The 20,721-nt window shown below is 39.8% G+C and overlaps 2 protein-coding genes across 3 annotated transcripts; both read left to right on the top strand.

Annotated features, from left to right (window-relative positions):
* Positions 1-1,394: 1,394 nt before the first annotated feature.
* On the top strand, positions 1,395-4,159 carry LOC148730916 (putative skeletal organic matrix protein 5). Of its 2 annotated transcripts, XM_088759620.1 has the most exons (4): positions 1,395-1,890; positions 2,062-2,110; positions 2,537-2,638; positions 3,484-4,159. In XM_088759620.1, exons 3-4 carry the CDS (start codon positions 2,570-2,572, stop codon positions 3,997-3,999), a joined length of 585 nt encoding a protein of 194 aa, XP_088615746.1. In that variant the 5' UTR covers positions 1,395-1,890; positions 2,062-2,110; positions 2,537-2,569; the 3' UTR covers positions 4,000-4,159. The 2 variants fall into 2 exon arrangements, with proteins under 2 accessions (XP_088615746.1, XP_088615745.1); XM_088759619.1 differs by lacking the exons at positions 1,395-1,890; positions 2,062-2,110 and having other exon boundaries at positions 2,515-2,638.
* Positions 4,160-12,775: 8,616 nt separating this feature from the next.
* Positions 12,776-15,753, top strand: LOC148730915 (putative skeletal organic matrix protein 5). Its single transcript, XM_088759618.1, has 4 exons — positions 12,776-12,971; positions 13,143-13,191; positions 14,099-14,231; positions 15,078-15,753. Exons 1-4 carry the CDS (start codon positions 12,827-12,829, stop codon positions 15,591-15,593), a joined length of 843 nt encoding a protein of 280 aa, XP_088615744.1. The 5' UTR covers positions 12,776-12,826; the 3' UTR covers positions 15,594-15,753.
* Positions 15,754-20,721: the final 4,968 nt, after the last annotated feature.

Here is a 20,721-nt window from a genome sequence, read left to right as displayed (position 1 = left end):
TCTACACTCGGTATCACTAGTTTTTCGATCTCCTTAAAAGCTCGAAAAATTCTATGTAAAGGGAAGTTAAGAGGCTAATATTTTATAAACCAGCGGCACAAGGTCATAGATTTTTATTAAAACTTGCTACGAGGCTAAGGATTTGCTGGGTGACTCAACACGCAACGGATACCGACCGCTGTCAGCGGGCTAAATGGGAGAATGCTGTCCGCTCTCGGAACCAATAAAATCACAGGATTTGTAGAATACGGCCTCTCAAGTGCTGAGAAGAATATAATAAGAGTTATATCTAGCCGCAGTCCCAAACCAGTATCTGCCCAAAGAACATCTTTTCCTAGCGTTTCCAATAGCCTCCCCTCATGTAGTCTCGTTAAAAATAGGAGGTAGTCAAGACAAAGAAACTGCAACAATGAATTGAAGTTTTGCACAATGAGGCATTGGTCTGGTTTATCTCGCCGTTGGTGTTGCCTTCGTTTCAAAATAAGCTCTTACAATGAAATGAAAGAAAGGATATTTACTTGGAATCTTTTGTGTGTCGGTTGTTGCGATTTATCAGCTTCTATGTCACAAGTTTTTCAAACGAGAACAATCATTTGTAACTAGATTTGGCCATGAATAACTTAGGTCAATACTGAAACAATGAAATGCTATTTCGTACTTTCGGGAAACAAAAGACTGTATGTACGGTTCTTTCTTGTGTTTGATGTATAGGGTCTTTGTATGCAGAAATGTACAAGCGCCTCACGCACATTCTCAGGGGAGCGACATGAAGATAGGCTTCCGCAACAAACCAAGATAGCTCCGAGCCATGTTGCGCTATCATATTTGAGCGAGACCCTCAGATTTAAGAGCAGATCCGAGACTATGAAAACATTGGGAAGAAAAAACTCCGAGGCTTAGAAACCGAAACCAAAGCAGTACAAAGAAAACTTTACTACTCATAGAAAGGACTGACCAGATTTGGAGATCGTGATGTATATTTAACAGAACGAGTGGTCTTCATCTGAATTTTAAAACCATAGTTACCCTGCCCACGCACCAAATAGTGACATTTCTTTCAACGAAAGCCAGTACTCATGTTGGAGAGTAGCAAAAGGGGGTGGATCCCATCTCACGCACGAATTGTTTAGAAAAATTCACACGTCACGTGTACTTAAACAGCAGCGCACGCGTCCCGAAATTAAAACGGAAAAATTCAAATCGATCTCTCTTCCGGTGTGCGAGGTTTCAAGGAGGTCTTAGCATTTTCGCGAAATAGAAGAGATAATTCACGGGTCACTTATATTACGCCTCGTGCGGGTTCATAACTTTGCGAATGACGCTCGCCTTTCTGTCAAATTTGTAATTTTGGTCTCAATCACGCAAACTCAATGCCATCCTCGTTTGGTTTAAATAAAATCGTTAATTTTTGAAAGATTTGATGAATTACACTCACTCTCCTGTCGTTGGTATCGATGGTTATTCGAATTTCGTCTAAAGCACGAGTATCACCATTAAACAGAATTGCTATTGGTCTGTTGGTTGAATAAAATTGCTACAAACAGCCTCTTAAAATAAGTCTGATGAATGCAAAAAATCTCTCAACAAAGCGTTGGCTGGAGTATGCACTCGGGTAGGGAGAAATTGCTGTGAATCTTAGAGGCGATTCGTGTGTTTATAAGTTGGCGTTTGTTATACCTTCCTCGCTTATCGTCGAGTCTCGCTGCGCTCAAGAAGTACTCAAGAAAGTGTGAGAAAACAGCAGCTATGCCGAGTTTTGTGCACTCACCTTTCTGGTTTATCTTACCATTGGCGCTGATGCCGGGAAAAAGAGGCTTTGCAGGCAAATAATGAACAAGTTGTCAGATCTTGAGGACCTGATCAAGAAAAAACAGGACTGCTGTAAACCGGGTAAGGTTTAGAATAATCGTTTCTGTCGTTTTAATATTACCCGCTACACTCCTCTGTTGCTCTAACGGTTCTGAATTTCGGTTGGATTAAAATCTTTCTTGAATATAGTTAGGAATATTTGCATTTATCCCCTTATGGTCGATTGCGTAATAGCTGTTCTCGTTCCCGCAGAGCCAACTGAACCCGCAAGTTCCTGCAAGGAGATATACGACAAGGACAGGTAAGTAATGAACAATCGTTAAATTTTCGGGGCGAGGGAGGGTACCAAACATATACCAAAAATCCTTTTAAAAGAAAATTGTGCAAGAGAAAAAAGAAGGAAAAAAAGGGGGATATATACAAGGAAAAAGGCGCAGAAAAAAATAATATTTCAACTTTCTCGATCCTTGATCACATGATCACAGGGAAACATTCTCCCGAGATTTGAACACAAAAGAATTTTTGTTGGTTGGGAATCCCACACCTCTCTTCCTTTGAGCGAAAGGTTAAATTATCGAATGGTTTCGCCCCTGAGGTACTTGTGATTAGTCATTGCGAGGGCCAAGAAAATAATTCAGCTCAGACTGGATGGGCTTCAAACCACTCATACTTGCAAAAGAAAGACCGATGAATTTAAATTTTTAGCTAATGTGCATATAACCTCAAGCTAGGAAATCAAAATCTGCCTGTGTACTGTTCCATGAGTGGGGAGCTTGGAGACTGCGGTGGTGGGGGATGGACGCTGGTCATGAAGATTGACGGTGCAAAGGTACTTCAGACGTGTTTTAGGTTTTATAACTATACTCACTCAAGGGAACATAGTTTTTCAAGTTAATCGAATAAAAACTTTGACTCCCCTCTCATTTCTCTCATTCATTTTTTTCTATCACATTGTCTCCTTGAGGGAGTTACTGCTCTAGATGTCACGGTAAGCTATCTTAAAAATATTGCGGTACTTTATATGATCAGTCCTCTAGCAAGGATGTCCTTTGAAATTTTCTTCAATTCATGGTTAAGCCTTTTAGACTTTGAAACAGATGTAATTCTTAATTGTAGCCCACATTGCGATTAAGTCTTTGAAGTAACTGACAATAGACAATCATCCTAAAGGAAAACAATCTGAAGAGCTAATAAGAACTCAAAGAAAAAATAAAAAAAAAGCAAACTCCATAATCAGAAACAAGGCTCGAGTGACTACGTTTTGGTTTGCCTTGGGACACCTTTCAGTCGATTGAGTGTCGTAAAAACCAAAACCAAAGTAATCAAAATTACCAACAGAAGAAAGGAAATATCCTGAAGATCCATTAAGAGCTAATAGTGGAAACAGTCAAACTTCCCAAAGCGCGGAAAAACGTGGGCAACGAAGCCGTGTACGGTACTAGTTTTAAATCTGATTGATCGAGTGAAGCACGAGTTTTCTAGACCAATCACATAGCGAAATAAGCAAGCAAAACCAATGGAAGGCCTGATTAATTTGGACCTCCATTCAAAAATTGCTCTAGAATAGCATTTGACCGCTAGGGGGTTTGGCGCGAGCTGGAGGGAGCATTCATGGAGCAAAGTGAAGCCCCGCATTGCTTTCGACACTAACTGGAAAACTGCCTTTTTCCGTAGCACAACTTCAATTACGATTCAAGCGCGTGGTCTTCCAGGTCTTCAGTCTCTCCTGAAAATGGAGACACTGGATTGGACAACTTGGAGACCCTGTTACCAACTTACTGGAGCACGTCCTTTACCAAGATCTGTCTCGGCATGACGGTCAATGGCGTAAACAGGTTCTTGCGAGTGGATCAGAAAGCAGCCTCACTGTATGCTCTCATCGCTGATGGTCAATACCGTGCTACTTCGCTGGGTCCTGATGCATGGAAGAGACTGGTCGGTCCTGCTGCCTCCCTCCAGCCACACTGCAATCGAGAAGGATTCAATACGCAGGGGAACAAAAAAGGTAATCCTAAGATGCGAATTGGCATCATCGCCAACGAACAAAATGAGTGCGATTCCCCTGACTCCAGAATCGGATTTGGGGGATGGGGACCGTTTGCCGAGGTTCCGTGTGGAAACGTAGCTAGGTTTGGCGGAGACAACGGAGACCAAACTATTAGCGCCTTCGGATATATCTTCGTTCAGTAAAGACGCTGAGCTATATGGTCTACTCAAGGAAATGAAGGGCTACGCTGGATGCAACATTGAGCAATAGCTTTATTAATTTCAGGGATGAGGATTTTAGATGTGGATTTTTTGCTTTTGCTGCTAAATGAAGGGAAAATAAAAGTGGCTCAATGAATCAAAATCACGTCTCGGTAGATATGTTGTAATTGCACCATCGAAAATCTTCGTTCCTATGAAAGTTTCAAATCTTTACTCTCAGAAGCAGCCAATGAGTTTTTTCTCTTTAACTTATCTGCACTCTGTCCAGCGGATGAAAATCATCATCATCATGCAATCATGCTAAAAATCCTCCGACGTCCCTTTCCCCCCATCAGGCAATAAATAAAAAATTTGGGTTTTTTAAGAAATTTGCTCAGATCGAAACTAGAAATCAACTGCCTCCCGAAGAAAAAAACTTGAAACTAGCGCATGAGACGGTATAGTCTAGCAACTGACTTTTTCTTCCACCAACCGTCTTAACGAAACCAAACAACAACTTCGAAGGTAATCACTGTAGCACAGGGCTTAAGGCAAGTAACCTAGCTCTCCCTCGTGCGAGTCGTGTGAAATCGTCTGCGGACGAGATTTAGTCGAAGGAGACTGGTGGATTCTGAACAATCTTTGCCATTTTTTTGGACTCGAATGACTACAAATGGACTGCCGAGTGAGTCAGTTTCGACCTGGTATCGGGACTCACACAAAAGGGTAAGAACGAGTGAAACTAGGGACCAGTTATCATTTTTCGTCGGGGATGGGAGGGTTAGGAGGATTTTGGTAATCACATGGTTTTCGAGGGGAAGGGAGGGAGGGAGGTTCAGTCGTCACTAACTTGTATAAAAGGGGAGCTATAGAAAATTCACTTCCATCAGTTGGGATCATAGTCCTACAGAGCCACAGAGGAGTCGGTTAGGTTTGTGAATTTAGGTAAAAAGTAAATACTAGAAGTGCAAGGGGTGGTTATGATGAGTTTGACGCTCATGTTGCTCTGGAAGACTTCAAAGCCCTCAAACAAATTCTTTTCACTCCTCTACTACAAATTAATCATAAACAATTGGTCAATCATTGTAAATGTGCATCGCCGAATAATGCCATCGATCAAGGCATCTTGGAACGACAAAAAAGCACCAAGGTGATTTTACGTAGAAACTTACGTCTCTCGTCATACATGGTCCCGAAGCTGGCAGATGCCGGCTTGTCTTATATTACGCTACAATCTCTGTACAAGAAATTCGGCATCAATGGCCTCTATGGAATACTAGCATTGGCACCAAATGCAAAATCTGCTTGTTGCCATAAATCGAACTCCGCAAGAGTGACTTCCAACAAGAGAATTCTCTCCGAAATACTCTCATATTCTTAACAGTCGTAACGGCAAGCAGTCTGAGTCTCAAATGATTTTTTTTTTTTTTTATCGGGAATGTGTAAAATCACAAAAGGGTGCGAATCCATTTTCGGAACGAACACCTTCTTCTTCGCTACACGAGGCCATCGATTGATCGCGCGGACGCGGACTTGTCCTTGCGAAGAGGAGCCGTTGAGTCAGCGAAATAAAAGCGGAAATAAAGCTTGCTAAGTTGATGAGCTATAGTATCTCAAAAACTAGCTAGGTGACTTACCCTGTTTTTTTGTGTACAAACTATATTCATTACGTAATTGTGAAGAAAATAACAATTACGTAAAAAATCAAGTGAAATTTCTTTTACATGTAGTAACAGCATTTTCCTAAACAACTCAAGTTCTACTAAATAGTTTTATTTCTATCACGTGTATGGGTAGAGAGTGTGATGATGTTTAAGAATTTTGAAAAAAAAAATAGGTTACCTACTTGGTTTTTGAAATACCTTCCAAAAACTGACTCTTAGAGCGTCCTATAACACCGCTATTGTTGCCATAGCAACAGATAAAGTCTGACGATCACCCTTAAAAATTTTCTTTAAATAGCTCTCTACATTTGTCAAAGCATTATCCTGATGATAAGTTGGTCAGTCCTAATGTCTTTTATCATTTGGCACTTGCCTTTAATTGCAGAAAACCCTTTCAAGCCTCCTTAACGCGGAATTCACGGGTCAGGTTATGGATTTTCCTTGAATTACTTCAAATTCTCTGGTTGCTCGTCCCTCTCAATTTCCAACAACCATTTTAGTTTACTGGGTGAGAATCCTGCTTGATTTCTTGCCCCATGCTCTTACTTTGGCCGCCTGTAAAGCTTGTTGAGAGTTTAAGAGCTATTACTTGCAGCAACCTCCCTATTCCCCCGATAGCTTTTCTTTAACTCTAATGGTACAGAACTTTGATGACTCAGACCGGAAATAACATCATTCACTCTACCATCCCTGTAATAAAAAAATTTTGGATTTTTCTCTCCATACAGGGGGCCGCAAATGCATTTTTTCCCTCGCACGCTTATAAAAGCATTTGGCATGCTTGCCAACAAAGGGTTCTGTCCTCGTGTACCGGTTCACAAGAGCCAGTACAAAAGACCAAACAATACACAATAGCTAACCGATAACTCCTAAACAAAGAAAGAACAATGGTAATTCCCTTGTGAACCGGCACACCAGGATAGAACCCAACAAAGCTTGGATGTATGTTTCAGGAACTTAGTATCTTTCAACTCGACACCATTTGACTGAAACCAAAATAATAATTACGGAAGTTAAGAGATTATTTACTTCTGGAGTGAAATGCACTAAATGATTTGCCCTTTCAAACATAAACCTGAGTTATCATGTTTTGTCAATCACAAAATTACACGCCGGGCTATTAGTATTCGTTGGGGACCTTCCTATATTATTACAAAAGGTCTTTTAGCTAGGTAATCTATGTTAAAAATCGCGCTGTACCGCACTTAGAATTATTTTCCTCACTCATTATATTTCTCACACTGCAACTTCGCCTACTACGCAATTATTACTACGCAGTCATATCTGGTGTCCAATTGGGAGAAGAGCTTGTTATTTTTTTTTGTTTTAGAGGTGAATTGCGATTTCTTGTATGTCCCCTATTTCGTCGAAGAAAAGCTCGAACAGATACTGAAAGTAATGAGTAAGTCACTATGAACAACTAGTGCAAAGTGACAGCACTATCGAGCTAAACTGAGAAGTGTTCTTTAATGATTTTTAACATGAACCACCAATTCTTACCATCTTTAATTTCTGCGTTTTAATAGATTTTGACATGTTCTTGAGAAGATATTAAATCGGTTAGCGTTGTTGTTCCCTTCTAAATTATTTTGGTGGAAGCACCTCAGAAGACACTGGTTTAACTAAAACCATGTTGGGCGACGTTGCATTTTGACTGCACAACCCGCAATTAAATTTAATTTTAACAGCTATTCGAGTGTGTGAAGAACGGAAAAGAGCAAAATTACATACCATCGGCCTTTGGATGCACGGACGAATTTAAACTTTCTACAATGCCACTTATCCATTTCTTGTAACTGATAGACCTTGTCCTTACTCTTGCGGGAGGCCGTACGATCTGTTGTCCATTGTAGAACTTGACAAACTTTGCGCACTCTGCCTCGAGCGCAACAATGTGATCTTTCGATTCTCTATCTCACTAGCGCAGTTGTTGTGTTGAGCATGGACGAATAATACATCGCAGCGTGTCTTGTAGATAGCTAGAGATGCCATGTTTAGGATAGGCGCTGAATATGGACGAGCGTTAAAGCCGCCACTGAAAAAGCACAATTGACCGTTTTTCATTGTATGGAGGTCTTTCACACAGCTGTCAGAGTTAAAGAGAGGAAGAACGTCGATCTCGCTCACCTAAGTAGCGAAGTACACCACGAGCGTCGGCGATGATCAAACACCTGGAAGATCACTGTGGTGTCCCTCAACTCTTTGGTATCATAACCAAGAGCGAGCCCTTTCGACTTATCACTAAGTTTTACGGTTTATAAAACAAAGGCCCCGCTCTACACAAAGCCTTAAAGAATGAAACACAAGAAAAGCTTACTTGGCTTGGAATTATAAAAATTTCCTTTCTTAAAAATCGAAGATTTTCATGGTTTCCGTAACTTCGTATTTTTCCAAATTTGCTCTTTTGCATGTTATGCTGTTTTGCATTTTCTTCAACGTATAATTTAGTTCAGCGTCGATCATTTATCATCCTTAGAAGAAAATATTCTGATCTTTACGTTTAACTATAAAATTGCTTTGGCTTACATTGTGCGCATAAAAGGAGCGTTAAAGTAAACATGAGTTGATTCCACGCGAGGGTTTTACCTGGAAAAATGCGTGCACACGAGTGATACCGACATTACCGCGTGTGCCTTTCTGGAAAACATTCGTGTTATGACAAGAAAGTTGAGCTTAAGGGTTTTGGGTTACCCAAACTATGCAATTTTGACGCCGAAAAGTGCCAAAAAGTAATTACAGAAACTTCATCCGCAACACCTTGAACGTGCTGTGGGCGCGAACTGAGATCTTCTCTTACAGTTAATAATTGTCAGGCGGAACTCAGATCTGGCTTAGCCTAATTTCCATAAATTTTTTTGGTGGGCAAAGCTCGTCAGGCGGACGTTCATATATTTTGTACTGCGGTATTAATTACATATGATGCACGATCCTCGCAGTAGATAGCGCTATTTAAGCAATAGCGAAAATCAGACCTGAGAAAAATCAGGCCTGTACGGGATTCGAACCACTGACCTCTGCGATACTAGTGCAGCGATCATTTTATAAAATCCACCAGTCACAGCACTGAATGTTCTTACAGTGAGATTTTTAAATATTTCGTTATTTTTGAATATCTATTTCTTTTGCTGTTAGACGTTAACTTTTCCCTAATCAATTTCGAAAAGCCGCGGCCAAACAAATGAAACCGAGTTCTTCATCTGCATTTTATATCACATGCATTCCACGGACGAAGCGTTAGTATCTAAGGCTTCTTTGCCTTCGGGCGAATTTTTTTCTGACTTCTGCGCGACAGTCGCTTTTCCATGAAAATCTTTAATCACTGCGCGCGATCAGAACAGAATTCGATATAGATTCGCAAGAAACAGTCTTTGCACGCAAGACTGTAGACAAGTAATTTGTAATCACATGCATTCCACAGAAAGAGCGTTCGTATCTACGGCTTCTGTGCCTACGGGCGAAGTTTTTTCTGACTTATGCGTGACATTCGCTTTTCCACGAAATCTTTAATCACCACTCGCGATCAGAAAAGTATTTGATATAGATTCGCAAGAAACAGTCTTTGCACGCAAGAGCTTGGACAAGTAATTTGAGCTGCCTTTTCTCATTTGGTTGTGATGAAATTGCAAATCCTTCAAAGATTCTTCCAATTTTACTATTCTTCTACACTCGGTATCTCTAGTTTTTAGATCTCCTTCAGAGCTCGAAGAATTCTATGTAAAAATAAGTTTCTATCAGAATATTTACTTGTCAAAAGGCAGAAATTGATTAAGAGGCTAATATGTTATAAACCAGCCGCACAAGGTCATAGATTTTTATCAAAAATTGCTGCGAAGCTAAGGATTTGCTGGGTGACTCAACACGCAACAGATACCGACCGCTGTCAGCGGGCTAGAGGGGAGAATACTGCCCGCTCTCGGAACCAATCAGATCACAGGATTTGTATAATACCGCCTCTCAAGTGCTAAGAAAAATATAATAAGTTAGAGTAATATCTAGCCTCAGTCCCAAACTAGTAACTTCCCGAAAAACATCTTTTCTTGGCGTTTCCAATAGCCTCTCCAGTTATCATGTAGTCTCGTTAAAAGTAGGAGGTAGTCAAGACAAAGAAACTGCGGCAACGAATTGAAGTTTTGTACAATGAGGTTATTTTTATTTGACATTGTAGAAAAAAGCACAAATGAGGGAACGATTCGAGTTTCGATGACTTCTGACTTTCTTGTTTTGAATCTTGAAATAAATTACAATTTTGTTATTGTAGGATCTTTTAAGTAGTTGCCTAGCACGCGTTCGTCTTACGTTTGTAATGGCGTCCCATTTTGGTTCAAACATGGCTTCATAGTATCTAAGACTTATAATTGATTAATGATCATTTGATAAAATCACCAGTCACAGCACTGAATGTTCTTACCGCGAGGTTTTTAAGTATTTCGTTATTTTTTAATATCTATTTTTACCGCTGTTAGCCGTTAAATTTTCCCTAATCAATTTCGAAAAGCCACGGCCAAACAAATGAAATTAAGTTGTTAATCTGAATTTGTAATCACATGCATTCCACGGACGGAGCCTTCGTATCTACGGCTTCTCTGCCTTCGGGCAAAGTTTTTTCTGACTTCTGCGTGACATTCGCTTTTCCATGAAATCTTTAATCACCACGCGCGATCAGAAAAGTATTCGATTTAATTGATTTAATTTTGATTTACTCACTTTCACCAGAGTGTGGTGAGGGTCGCACAACAGAGCGAGGCTCCTTATTAAGTGCGCCCTATATCATTTGATAAAATCACCAGTCACAGCACTGAATGTTCTTACCGCGAGGTTTTTAAATATTTCGTTATTTTTTAATATCTATTTTTACCGCTATTTTTACCGCTGCCGTAGATACGAACGCTCCGTCCGTGGAAGGCATGTGATTACAAATTCAGATTAAGAACTTAATTTCATTTGTTTGGCCGTGGCTTTTCGAAATTGATTAGGGAAAATCTAACGGCTAACAGCGGTAAAAATAGATATTAAAAAATAACGAAATATTTAAAAACCTCGCGGTAAGAACGATTCGAGTTTCGATGACTTCTGACTTTCTTGTTTTGAATCTTGAAATAAATTACAATTTTGTTATTGTAGGATATAGATTCGCAAGAAACAGTCTTTGCACGCAAGACTTTAGACAAGTAGTTTGTAATCACATGCATTCCACGGACGGAGCGTTCGTATGTACGGCTTCTCTGCCTTCGGGCGAAGTTTTTTCTGACTCCTGCGTGACATTCGCTTTTCCATGAAATCTTTAATCACCGCGCGCGATCAGAAAAGTATTCGATATAGATTCGCAAGAAACAGTCTTTGCACGCAACACTTAAGGTAAGTATTTTGAGCTGCCTTTTTTCATATGGTTGTGATGAAATTACAAATCTTTCAAAGATTCTTTCAATTTTATTATTCTTCTACACTCGGTATCACTATTTTTTCAATCTCCTTCAAAGCTCGAAAAATTCTATGTAAAGGGAAGTTAAGAGGCTAATATTTTATAAACCAGCGGCAAAAGGTCATAGATTTTTATTAGAAATTACTACGAGGCTAAGGATTTGCTGGGTGACTCAACACGCAACAGATACCGACCGCTGTCACCGGCCTAGATGGGAGAATGCTGCCCGCTCTCGGAACCAATCAGATCACAGGATTTGTAGAATACCGCCTCTCAATTGCTGAGAAGAATATAATAAGAGTTATATCTAGCCGCAGTCCCAAACCAGTATCTGCCCAAAGAACATCTTTTCCTAGCGTTTCCAATAGCCTCCCCTCATGTAGTCTCGTTAAAAATAGGAGGTAGTCAAGACAAAGAAACTGCATCAATGAGTTGAAGTTTTGCACAATGAGGCATTGGTCTGGTTTATCTCGCCATTGGTGTTGCCTTCGTTTGAAAATAAGCTCTTACAATGAAATGAAATAAAGCATATTTACTTGAAATCTTGTGTGTGTCGGTTTTTGCGATATATCAGCTTCTATGTCACAAGTTTTTCAAACGAGAACAATCATTTGAAACTAGATTTGGCCATGAATAACTTAGGTCAATACTGAAACAATGAAATGCTATTTCGTACTTTCGGGAAACAAAAGACTGTATGTACGGTTCTTTCTTGTGTTTGATGTACAGGGTCCTTGTATGCAGAAATGTACAAGCGCCTCACGCACATTCTCAGGGGAACGACATGAAGATAGACTTCCGCAACACACCAAGATAGCTTCGAGCCATGTTGCGCTATCATATTTGAGCGAGACCCTCAGATTTAAGAGTAGATCCAAGACTATGAAAACATTGGGAAGAAAAAACTCCGAGGCTTAGAAACCGAAACCAAAGCAGTACAAAGAAAACTTTACTACTCATAGAAAGGACTGACCAGATTTGGAGATCGTGATGTATATTTAACAGAACGAGTGGTCTTCATCTCAATTTTAAAACCATAGTTACCCTGACCACACACCAAATAGTGACATTTCTTTCAACGAAAACCAGTACTCATTTTGGAGAGTAGCAAAAGGGGGTGGATCCCATCTCACGCACGAATTGTTTAGAAAAATTCACACGTCGCATGTACTCAAACAGCAGCGCACGCGTCCCGAAATTAAAACGGAAAAATTCAAATCGATCTCTCTTCCGGTGTGCGAAGTCTCAAGGAAGTCTTCTCATTTTCGCGAAATGGAAGAGATAATTCACGGGTCACTTATATTACACCTCGTGCGGGTTCATAACTTTCCGAATGACGCTCCCCTTTCTGTCAAATTTGTAATTTTGGTCTCAATCACGCAAAGTCAATGCCATCCTCGTTTGGTTTAAATAAAATCGTTAGTTTTTGAAAGATTTGATGAATTACACTCACTCTCCTGTCGTTAGTATCGCTGGTTATTCGAATTTCGTCTAAAGCACGAGTATCACTATTAAACAGAATTGCTATTGGTCTGTTGGTTGAATAAAATTGCTACAAACAGCCTCTTAAAATAAGTCTGATGAATGCAAAAAATCTCTCAACAAAGCGTTGGCTGGAGTATGCACTCGGGTAGGGAGAAATTGCTGTGAATTTTAGAGGCGATTCGTGTGTTTATACCTTCCTCGCTTACCGTCGAGTCTCGCTGCACTCAAGAAGTACTCAAAAAAGTGTGAAAAAACAGCAGCTATGCCGAAATTTTGTGCACTCATCTTTCTGGTTTATCTCACCATTGGCGCTGATGCCGGGAAAAAGAAGTTTTGCAGGCAAATAATGGACAAGTTGTCAGATCTTGAGGACCTGATCAAAAAGAAACAGGACTGCTGTAAACCGGGTAAGATTTAGAATAATCGTTTCTGTCGTTTTAATATTACCCGCTACACTGCTCCGTTGCCCCAACGGTTCTGAATTTCGGTTGGATTAAAATCTTTCTTGAATATAGTTAGGAATATTTGCATTTATCCCCTTATGGTCAATTGCCTAATAGCTGTTCTCGTTCCCGCAGTGCCACCTGAACCCGCAAGCTCCTGCAAGGAGATATACGACAAGGACAGGTAAGTAATGAACAATCGTTAAATTTTCGGGGCGAGGGAGGGTAGCAAACACGTACTAAAAATCCTTTTAAAAGAAAATTGTGCAAGAGAAAAAAAAAAAAGAAAAAAAGGGGGATATATACAAGGAAAAAGGCGCAGAAAAAAATAATATTTCAACTTTCTCGTTCCTTGATCACAGGGAAACATTCTCCCAAAATTTGAACACAAAAGAATTTTTGTTACTTGGGAATCCCACACCTCTCTTCCTTTGAGCGAAAGGTTCTGAGGTACTTGTGATTAGTCATTGCGAGGGCCAAGAAAATAATTCAGCTCAGACTGGAAGGGCTTCAAACCACTCTTACTTGCAAAAGAAAGACCGATGAATTTAAAGTTTTCGCGAATGTGCGGCCTTTGCATGTGATGAGAGTAGTGTTTCATTTCTCCGACACTGACGTCACATTCTACTGCTGTTAGTAGTTTTGAACCCATGGTCGTACGGCAGCAAAAACAGGAAAAAGAAACCTCAGATCTGATTTTTTCGTTAATAACAAGAAGTGAACGAAAATAAATACCGAGACTTTATCTTAGTCCTTTATAGCTGACTAGAAATGAATGCAAAAGAAAAAAATTACAATTTTAGGCGTCAGTTCCCCGGTGTCAACCGACAACCGTCAAAAACGCAACACATTTTTACCTTCAAACGTCAAATAACCAAGGCAATTCATTGGCTTATTTGGGGTCAAGTTCTGTTGTTTATGAATTAAAGTTTTGATATATCACAAAAATAAATTTATGTAAGTCTTAAATTCTAGTCGCGTTTAAAACTGGTCAGCGACAGAACTGACTGGGGCCTTTTCCCTTAAAAGTCCCTGGGAACGAGATTGTTGTATGATTAAATGCTTGCTACACACTGATGCTCTCTTATTAGTGCCAGCCCAAACAAGGCATATAACCTCAAGCTAGGAAGTCAAAATCTGCCTGTGTACTGTTCCATGAGTGGGGAGCTTGGAGACTGCGGTGGTGGGGGATGGACGCTGGTCATGAAGATTGACGGTGCAAAGGTATTTCAGACGTGTTTTCGGTTTTATAACTATACTTACTCAAGGGAACGTAGTTTTTCAAGTTAATCGAATAAAAACTTTGACTCCCTTCTCATTTCTCTCATTCATTTTGTTCTGTCACATTGTCTCCTTGAGTGAGTTACTGCTCTAGATGTCACGTTAAGCTATCTTAAAAATATTGTGGTACTTTATATGATCAATCCTCTAGCAAGGATGTCCTTTGAAATTTTCTTCAATTCATGGTTAAGCCTTTTAGACTTTGAAACGGATGTAATTCTTAATTGTAGCACACATTGCGATTAAGTCTTTGAAGTAACTGACAAGAGACAATCATCCTAAGGAAAACAGTCTGAAGAGCTAATGAGAACTCAAAGAAAAAATAAAAAAAAAAAGCAAACTCCCTAAAGAGAAACAAGGTTCGAGTGACTACGTCTTGGTTGGCCCTGGGGCACCTTTCAGTCGATTGAGTGTCGTTAAACCAAAACCAAAGTAATCAAAATTACCAACCAGAAGAAAGGAAATATCCTGAAGAGCCATTAAGAGCTAAAAGTAGAAACAATCAAACTTCCCAAAGCGCGGAAAAACGTGGGCAACGAAGCCGTGTACGGTATTAGTTTTAAATCTGATTGATCGAGAGAAGCACGAGTTTTCTAGACCAATCACATAGCGAAATAAGCAAGCAAAACCAATGGAAGGCCTGATTAATTTGGACCCCCATTTAAAAATTGCTCTAGAATAGCATCTGACCGCTTGGGGGTTTGGCGCGAGCTGGAGGGAGCATTCATGGAGCAAAGTGAAGCCCCGCATTGCTTTGGACACAAACTGGAAAATTGCCTTTTTCCATAGCACAACTTCAATTACGATTCAAGCGCGTGGTCTTCCAGGTCTTCAGTCTCTCCTGAAAATGGAAACACTGGGTTGGACAACTTCGAGACCCTGTTACCAACTTACTGGAGCACGTCCTTTACCAAAATCTGTCTCGGCATGACGGTCAATGGCGTAAACAGGTTCTTGCGAGTGGATCAGAAAGCAGCCTCACTGTATGCTCTCATCGCTGATGGTCAATACCGTGCTACTTCGCTGGGTCGTGATGCATGGAAGAGATTGGTCGGTCCCGCTGCCTCCCTCCAGCCAAACTGCAATCGAGAAGGATTCAATACGCAGGGGAACAAAAAAAGTAATCCTAAGATGCGAATTGGCATCATCGCCAACGAACAAAATGAGTGCGATTCCCCTGATTCCAGAATTGGATTTGGGGGATGGGGACCGTTTGCCGAAGTTCCGTGTGGAAACGTAGCTAGGTTTGGCGGAGACAACGGAGACCAAACTATTAGCGCCTTCGGATATATCTTCGTTCAGTAAAGACGCTGAACTATATGGTCTACTCAAGGAGAAGAAGGGCTACGCTGGATGCAACATTGAGCAATAGCTTTATTAATTTCAGGGATGAGGATTTTAGATGTGGATTTTTTGCTTTTGCTGCTAAATGAAGGGAAAATAAAAGTGGCTCATTGAATCAAAATCACGTCTCGGTAGATGTGTTGTAATTGCATCATCGAAAATCTTCGTTCCTGTAAAATTTTCAAATCTTTAGTCTCAGAAGCAGCCAATGAGTTTTTTCTCTTTAACTTATCTGCACTCTGTCCGGAGGATGAAAATCATCATCATCATGCAATCATGCTAAAAATCCTCCGACATCCCTTTCCCCCCATCAGGCAATAAATAAAAATTTGGGATTTTTTAAGAAATTTGCTCAGATCGAAACTAGAAATCAACTGCCTCCCGAAGAAAAAAATTTGAAACTAGCGCATGAGACGGTATAGTCTAGCAACTGACTTTTTCTTCCACCAACCGTCTTAACGAAACCAAACAACAACTTCGAAGATAATCACTGTCGCACAGGGCTTAAGGCAAGTAACCTAGCTCTCCCTCGTGCGAGTCGTGTGAAATCGTCTGCGGACGAGATTTAGACGAAGGAGACTGGTGGATTCTGAACAATCTTTGCCATTTTTTTGGACTCGAATGACTACAAATGGACTGCCGAGTGAGTCAGTTTCGACCTGGTATCGGGACTCACACAAAAAGGTAAGAACGAGTGAAACTAGGGACCAGTTATCATTAACGTCGGGGATGGGAGGGTTAGGAGGATTTTGGTAATCACATGGTTTTCGAGGGGAAGGGAGGGAGTGAGGGAGGTTCAGTCGTCACTAACTTGTATAAAAGGGGAGCTATAGAAAATTCACTTCCATCAGTTGGGATCATAGTCCTACAGAGCCACAGAGGAGTTGTTAGGTTTGTGAATTTAGGTAAAAAGTAAATACAAGAAGTTCAAGGGGTGGTTATGATGAGTTTGACGCTCATGTTGCTCTGGAAGGCTTCAAAGCCCTCAGACAAATTCTTTTCACTCCTCTACTACAAATTAATCATGAACAATTGGTCAATCATGGTAAATGTGCATCGCCGAATAATGCCATCGATCAAGGCATCTTCTTGGAACGACAAAAAAGCACCAAGCTGATTTTACGTAGAAAGTTACGTCTCTCGTCATACATGGTCCCGAAGCTGGCAGATGCCGGCTTGTCTTCTATTACGCTACAATCTCTGTACAAGGAATTCGGCATCAATGGCCTCTATGGAATACTAGCATTGGCACCAACTGCAAAATCTGCTTGTTGCCATAAATCGAACTCCGTAAGAGTGACTTCCAACAAGAGAATTCTCTCCGAAATACTCTCACATTTTTAACAGTCGTAACGGCAAGCAGTCTGAGTCTCAAATGATTATTGTTTTTTATCGGGAATGTGTAAAATCACGAAACGATGCGAATCCATTTTCGGAACGAACACCTTCTTCTTCGCTACACGAGGCCATCAATTGATCGCGCGGACGCGGACTCGTCCTTGCGAAGAGGAGCCGTTGAGTCAGCGAAATAAAAGCGGAAATAAAGCTTGCTAAGTTGATGAGCTATAGTATCTCAAAAACTAGCTAGGTGACTCACCCTGTTTTTTTGTGTACAAACTATATTCATTACGTAATTGTGAAGAAAATCACAATTACGTAAAAAATCAAGTGAAACTCTTTTTACATGTAGTAACAGCATTTTCCTAAACAACTCAAGTTCTACTAAATAGTTTTATTTCTATCACGTGTATGGGTAGAGAATGTGATGATATCTAAGAATTTTGAAAAAAAAAATAGGTTACCTACTTGGTTTTTTAAATACCTTCCAAAAACTGATTTTTAGAGCGTCCTATAACATCGCTATTGTTGCCATGGCAACAGATAAGGTCTGACGATCACCCTCAAAAATTGTCTTTAAATAGCTCTATACATTTGTCAAAGCATTATCCTGATGATAAGTTGGTCAGTCCTAATGTCTTTTATCATTTGGCGCTTGCCGTTAATTGCAGAAAACCCTTTCAAGCCTCCTTAACGCGGAATTCACGAGTCAGGTTATGGATTTTCCTTGAATCGCATAAATAAATAGAAATAAGAAAAAAAGAAAACAGCAGTAATACCGCATAAGTAAATAAAAATAGGAAAACAAAGGAAACGGCAGTAGTATCGTTTGTTTTTATCCTGAGCGCGAAACAAGTGACGCGAAACAATATCAGTTAGCCTCGTTTTCAATTCGCAGATTCCACGCAAAATACCTCGTTTCGTCAACCAATCAGAATGCGAGATTTTATTCAAATATGCAATTTATATCGAGAAGTCGGTCTATGATAATGAGCTCTGGAGGGAAAAGGAAGGGGCGTTAAATTAATCCTCGCCTATAATTGCAATGACGGGGAAAAGATGCGGCCGGCCATAAATCATATTTTTGCTTGCGGATGAGTAATGCCTTGTTTAAACGGTCATAATAGTTATTGATAGTCTCAACTGTCACGAGCGTTTGAACACGAACTATCATGCACTATCATCGACTATCAGGCAGTTTGGACATGTACAAATTCGACATGATAGTTGAAAATAGTTTTCGTCATTTGCACGAGCGCGGTTTTGCCAAAAACGGGCTAAAACCAAAGTGGCACAAGGTAAAATGACTAAAACAGCTGTGAAAATTTCGCAGAATGTCTCATAGTTCATTTTCATCATCTGCAACTTGCAACTTCTTAACTAAGATTTCAATTGCCACCGAAATTTCTGACCACAGCACGCGCCATATTTATTTACAATTACGCGATCCCATCGCGTCAACTATCATGAACCGTTTGAAGGCAAACATGATAGTCAATGATAGGGAATGAAAGTTGAAGCTATCATCGACCACATGACCATTTGAAAGGGGTTTGTCAGTTAAAAGTATAATCCCTGCAGGCGAGCTGAAAAGAAGCCTAGAAAAAATGAACTCTTCGATGCGACAGCATTCGAACTCTTACCCCAGATACACTTGTAGGGTGGTTCTAACAAATAAACCATGCGATCTTTTGATGGGATTGATGGCAAGTTTGAATGAGTTCTTCATCACCATGAAGCAATCTCATCACAAGTAAATAAAGGAACCCTCTACAGTCTACATTTTCCCATTCCCAACATGTTGATATGGTAACGCCCAGTTAGTAGCTAAGAAATCACCGATTCCAATCCTGTCGAAGCCTGATTTTTTCCTTTAAATGCAGCTCACGTGTAAGAATTTGAACTCCACATTAAGCTCGTTACCTTAGCTGTCAGACCGCAGAATTAAAAAGATAAAGGTAGAAATGTCAGGGTTTAAACAGAACCCTGCTTCCTCGTTAAAGAATTTTGCGGTTCCCTTTTTCTTTCCCAACATATTCATCCTTGTTTCGGTACATAGGCACTCGTACGGCTATTTCACATTTTCCGAGAAGGGGAAATCTAATAGTGGATGAAAACTTATTCTTTCTTTGAACATTTTTATTCTAATAAGTAGGTCCAAAAATACTTAATAACACGTATCAATAACTATTTCCTTCCATAACAATTTCCTTAAATGTGATTGGTTAATTAGCTGCTTTATTTTTCCCACATTATTTAATAGATTTGTAATCAGAAACCTGTTATCGGACAGTTAAAACAGCCAGCCTTACTAAGTCCACTCAGCTTAATCAACCAATCACGTTATCTATTACAATAACCATAGAAACAACCAATTACCCTCAAAACCTGGAGAATCTCCAAAACGGAGGAATTTTTTACTCTAGACAACGTGTTTACTAAAGATATTTTCTCAGATAAATGTCTTTGTTTTTCTCCGGAAATTATAATGGTTATGATGGATTGGTAAGAGGATTCGTGATTGACAAATCGGACCCCACCCCGCGAGCGTCCGATTTTGTTAATGACTTGTATGATTATATACAGACCAAATTGGACCCCACTCTGTCCTATTACCATTGGAAAGTCCTATGATTAGCCGCATTCTAATAGATTTTGTTAATGACTTGTATGATTATATACAGACCAAATTGGACCCCACTCTGTCCTATTACCATTGGAAAGTCCTATGATTAGCCGCATTCTAATAGATTTTGTTAATGACTTGTATGATTATATACAGACCAAATTGGACCCCACTCTGTCCTATTACCATTGGAAAGTCCTATGATTAGCCGCATTCTAATAGATTTTGTTAATGACTTGTATGATTATATAGACCAAATTAGACCCCACTCTGTCCTATTACCATAGGAAAGTCCTATGATTAGTCGCATTCTAATAGATTTTGTTAATGACTTGTATGATTATATACAGACCAAATTGGACCCCACTCTGTCCTATTACCATAGGAAAGTCCTATGATTAGCCGCATTCTATGAATAATTATTCAAAGCCATTATTCAATGAATAATTTCCATCTAGCCTGAAATTTCTCTCGTGGATTTTTTTTTACCAGCAATACATCGTTCAGTCATATATTTCACGTTCACAAATTTCTTGAATGATTCAATATTTGGGTTTACACTTCTTTTTCGGTTGGTACGGATGTGCCATTTTGCAACAATCAGCATGTAATTTAATAAATCCCTTATTTCATCCAATTTACCTCATGAAATTTCCGGTAGAGTGATTTCGATATTTCTGCCTGAAAGCCCGAACTAAAATTTTAATTGTAGGATAAAACTTAACAGAAAGCACAAATGAGGGAACGATTCGAGCTTCGATGACTTCTGACTTTCTTGTTTTGAATCTTGAAATAAATGAAAATTTTGTTATTGTAGGATCTTTTAAGTGGTTGCCTAGCACGCGTTCTTCTTATGTTTGCAGTGGTGTCCCATTTTGCTTCAAACATGACTTCACAGTATCTAAGACTTATAATTAATTACTGATCATTTTATGAGATACAATGAAATATATGCGGACGTTCATATATTTTGTACTGCGGTATTAGATACATATGATGCATGATCCTCGCATTAGATAGCGCTATTTAAGCAATAGCTAAAATCAGACATGAAAAAAATCAGGCCTGTACGGGATTCGAACCACTGACCTCTGCGATACTAGTGCAGCGATCATTTTATAAAAT

Source organism: Stylophora pistillata, chromosome 5 (assembly GCF_964205215.1).
Source record: "Stylophora pistillata chromosome 5, jaStyPist1.2, whole genome shotgun sequence".
Taxonomy (NCBI): domain Eukaryota; kingdom Metazoa; phylum Cnidaria; class Anthozoa; order Scleractinia; family Pocilloporidae; genus Stylophora; species Stylophora pistillata.
The sequence above is the reverse complement of the archived record's forward strand: the minus strand, read 5'-3'. Positions and strand labels throughout refer to the sequence as shown.

Coding starts and splice junctions, on each gene's coding strand:
- LOC148730915 (XM_088759618.1), top strand. CDS start 12,827: ATGCCGAAATTTTGTGCACTCATCTTTCTGGTTTATCTCACCATTGGC. Junction 13,192..14,098: donor GAGATATACGACAAGGACAG/GTAAGTAATGAA, acceptor CTCTCTTATTAG/TGCCAGCCCAAACAAGGCAT. Junction 14,232..15,077: donor TGAAGATTGACGGTGCAAAG/GTATTTCAGACG, acceptor CTTTTTCCATAG/CACAACTTCAATTACGATTC.
- LOC148730916 (XM_088759620.1), top strand. CDS start 2,570: ATGAGTGGGGAGCTTGGAGACTGCGGTGGTGGGGGATGGACGCTGGTC. Junction 2,639..3,483: donor TGAAGATTGACGGTGCAAAG/GTACTTCAGACG, acceptor CTTTTTCCGTAG/CACAACTTCAATTACGATTC.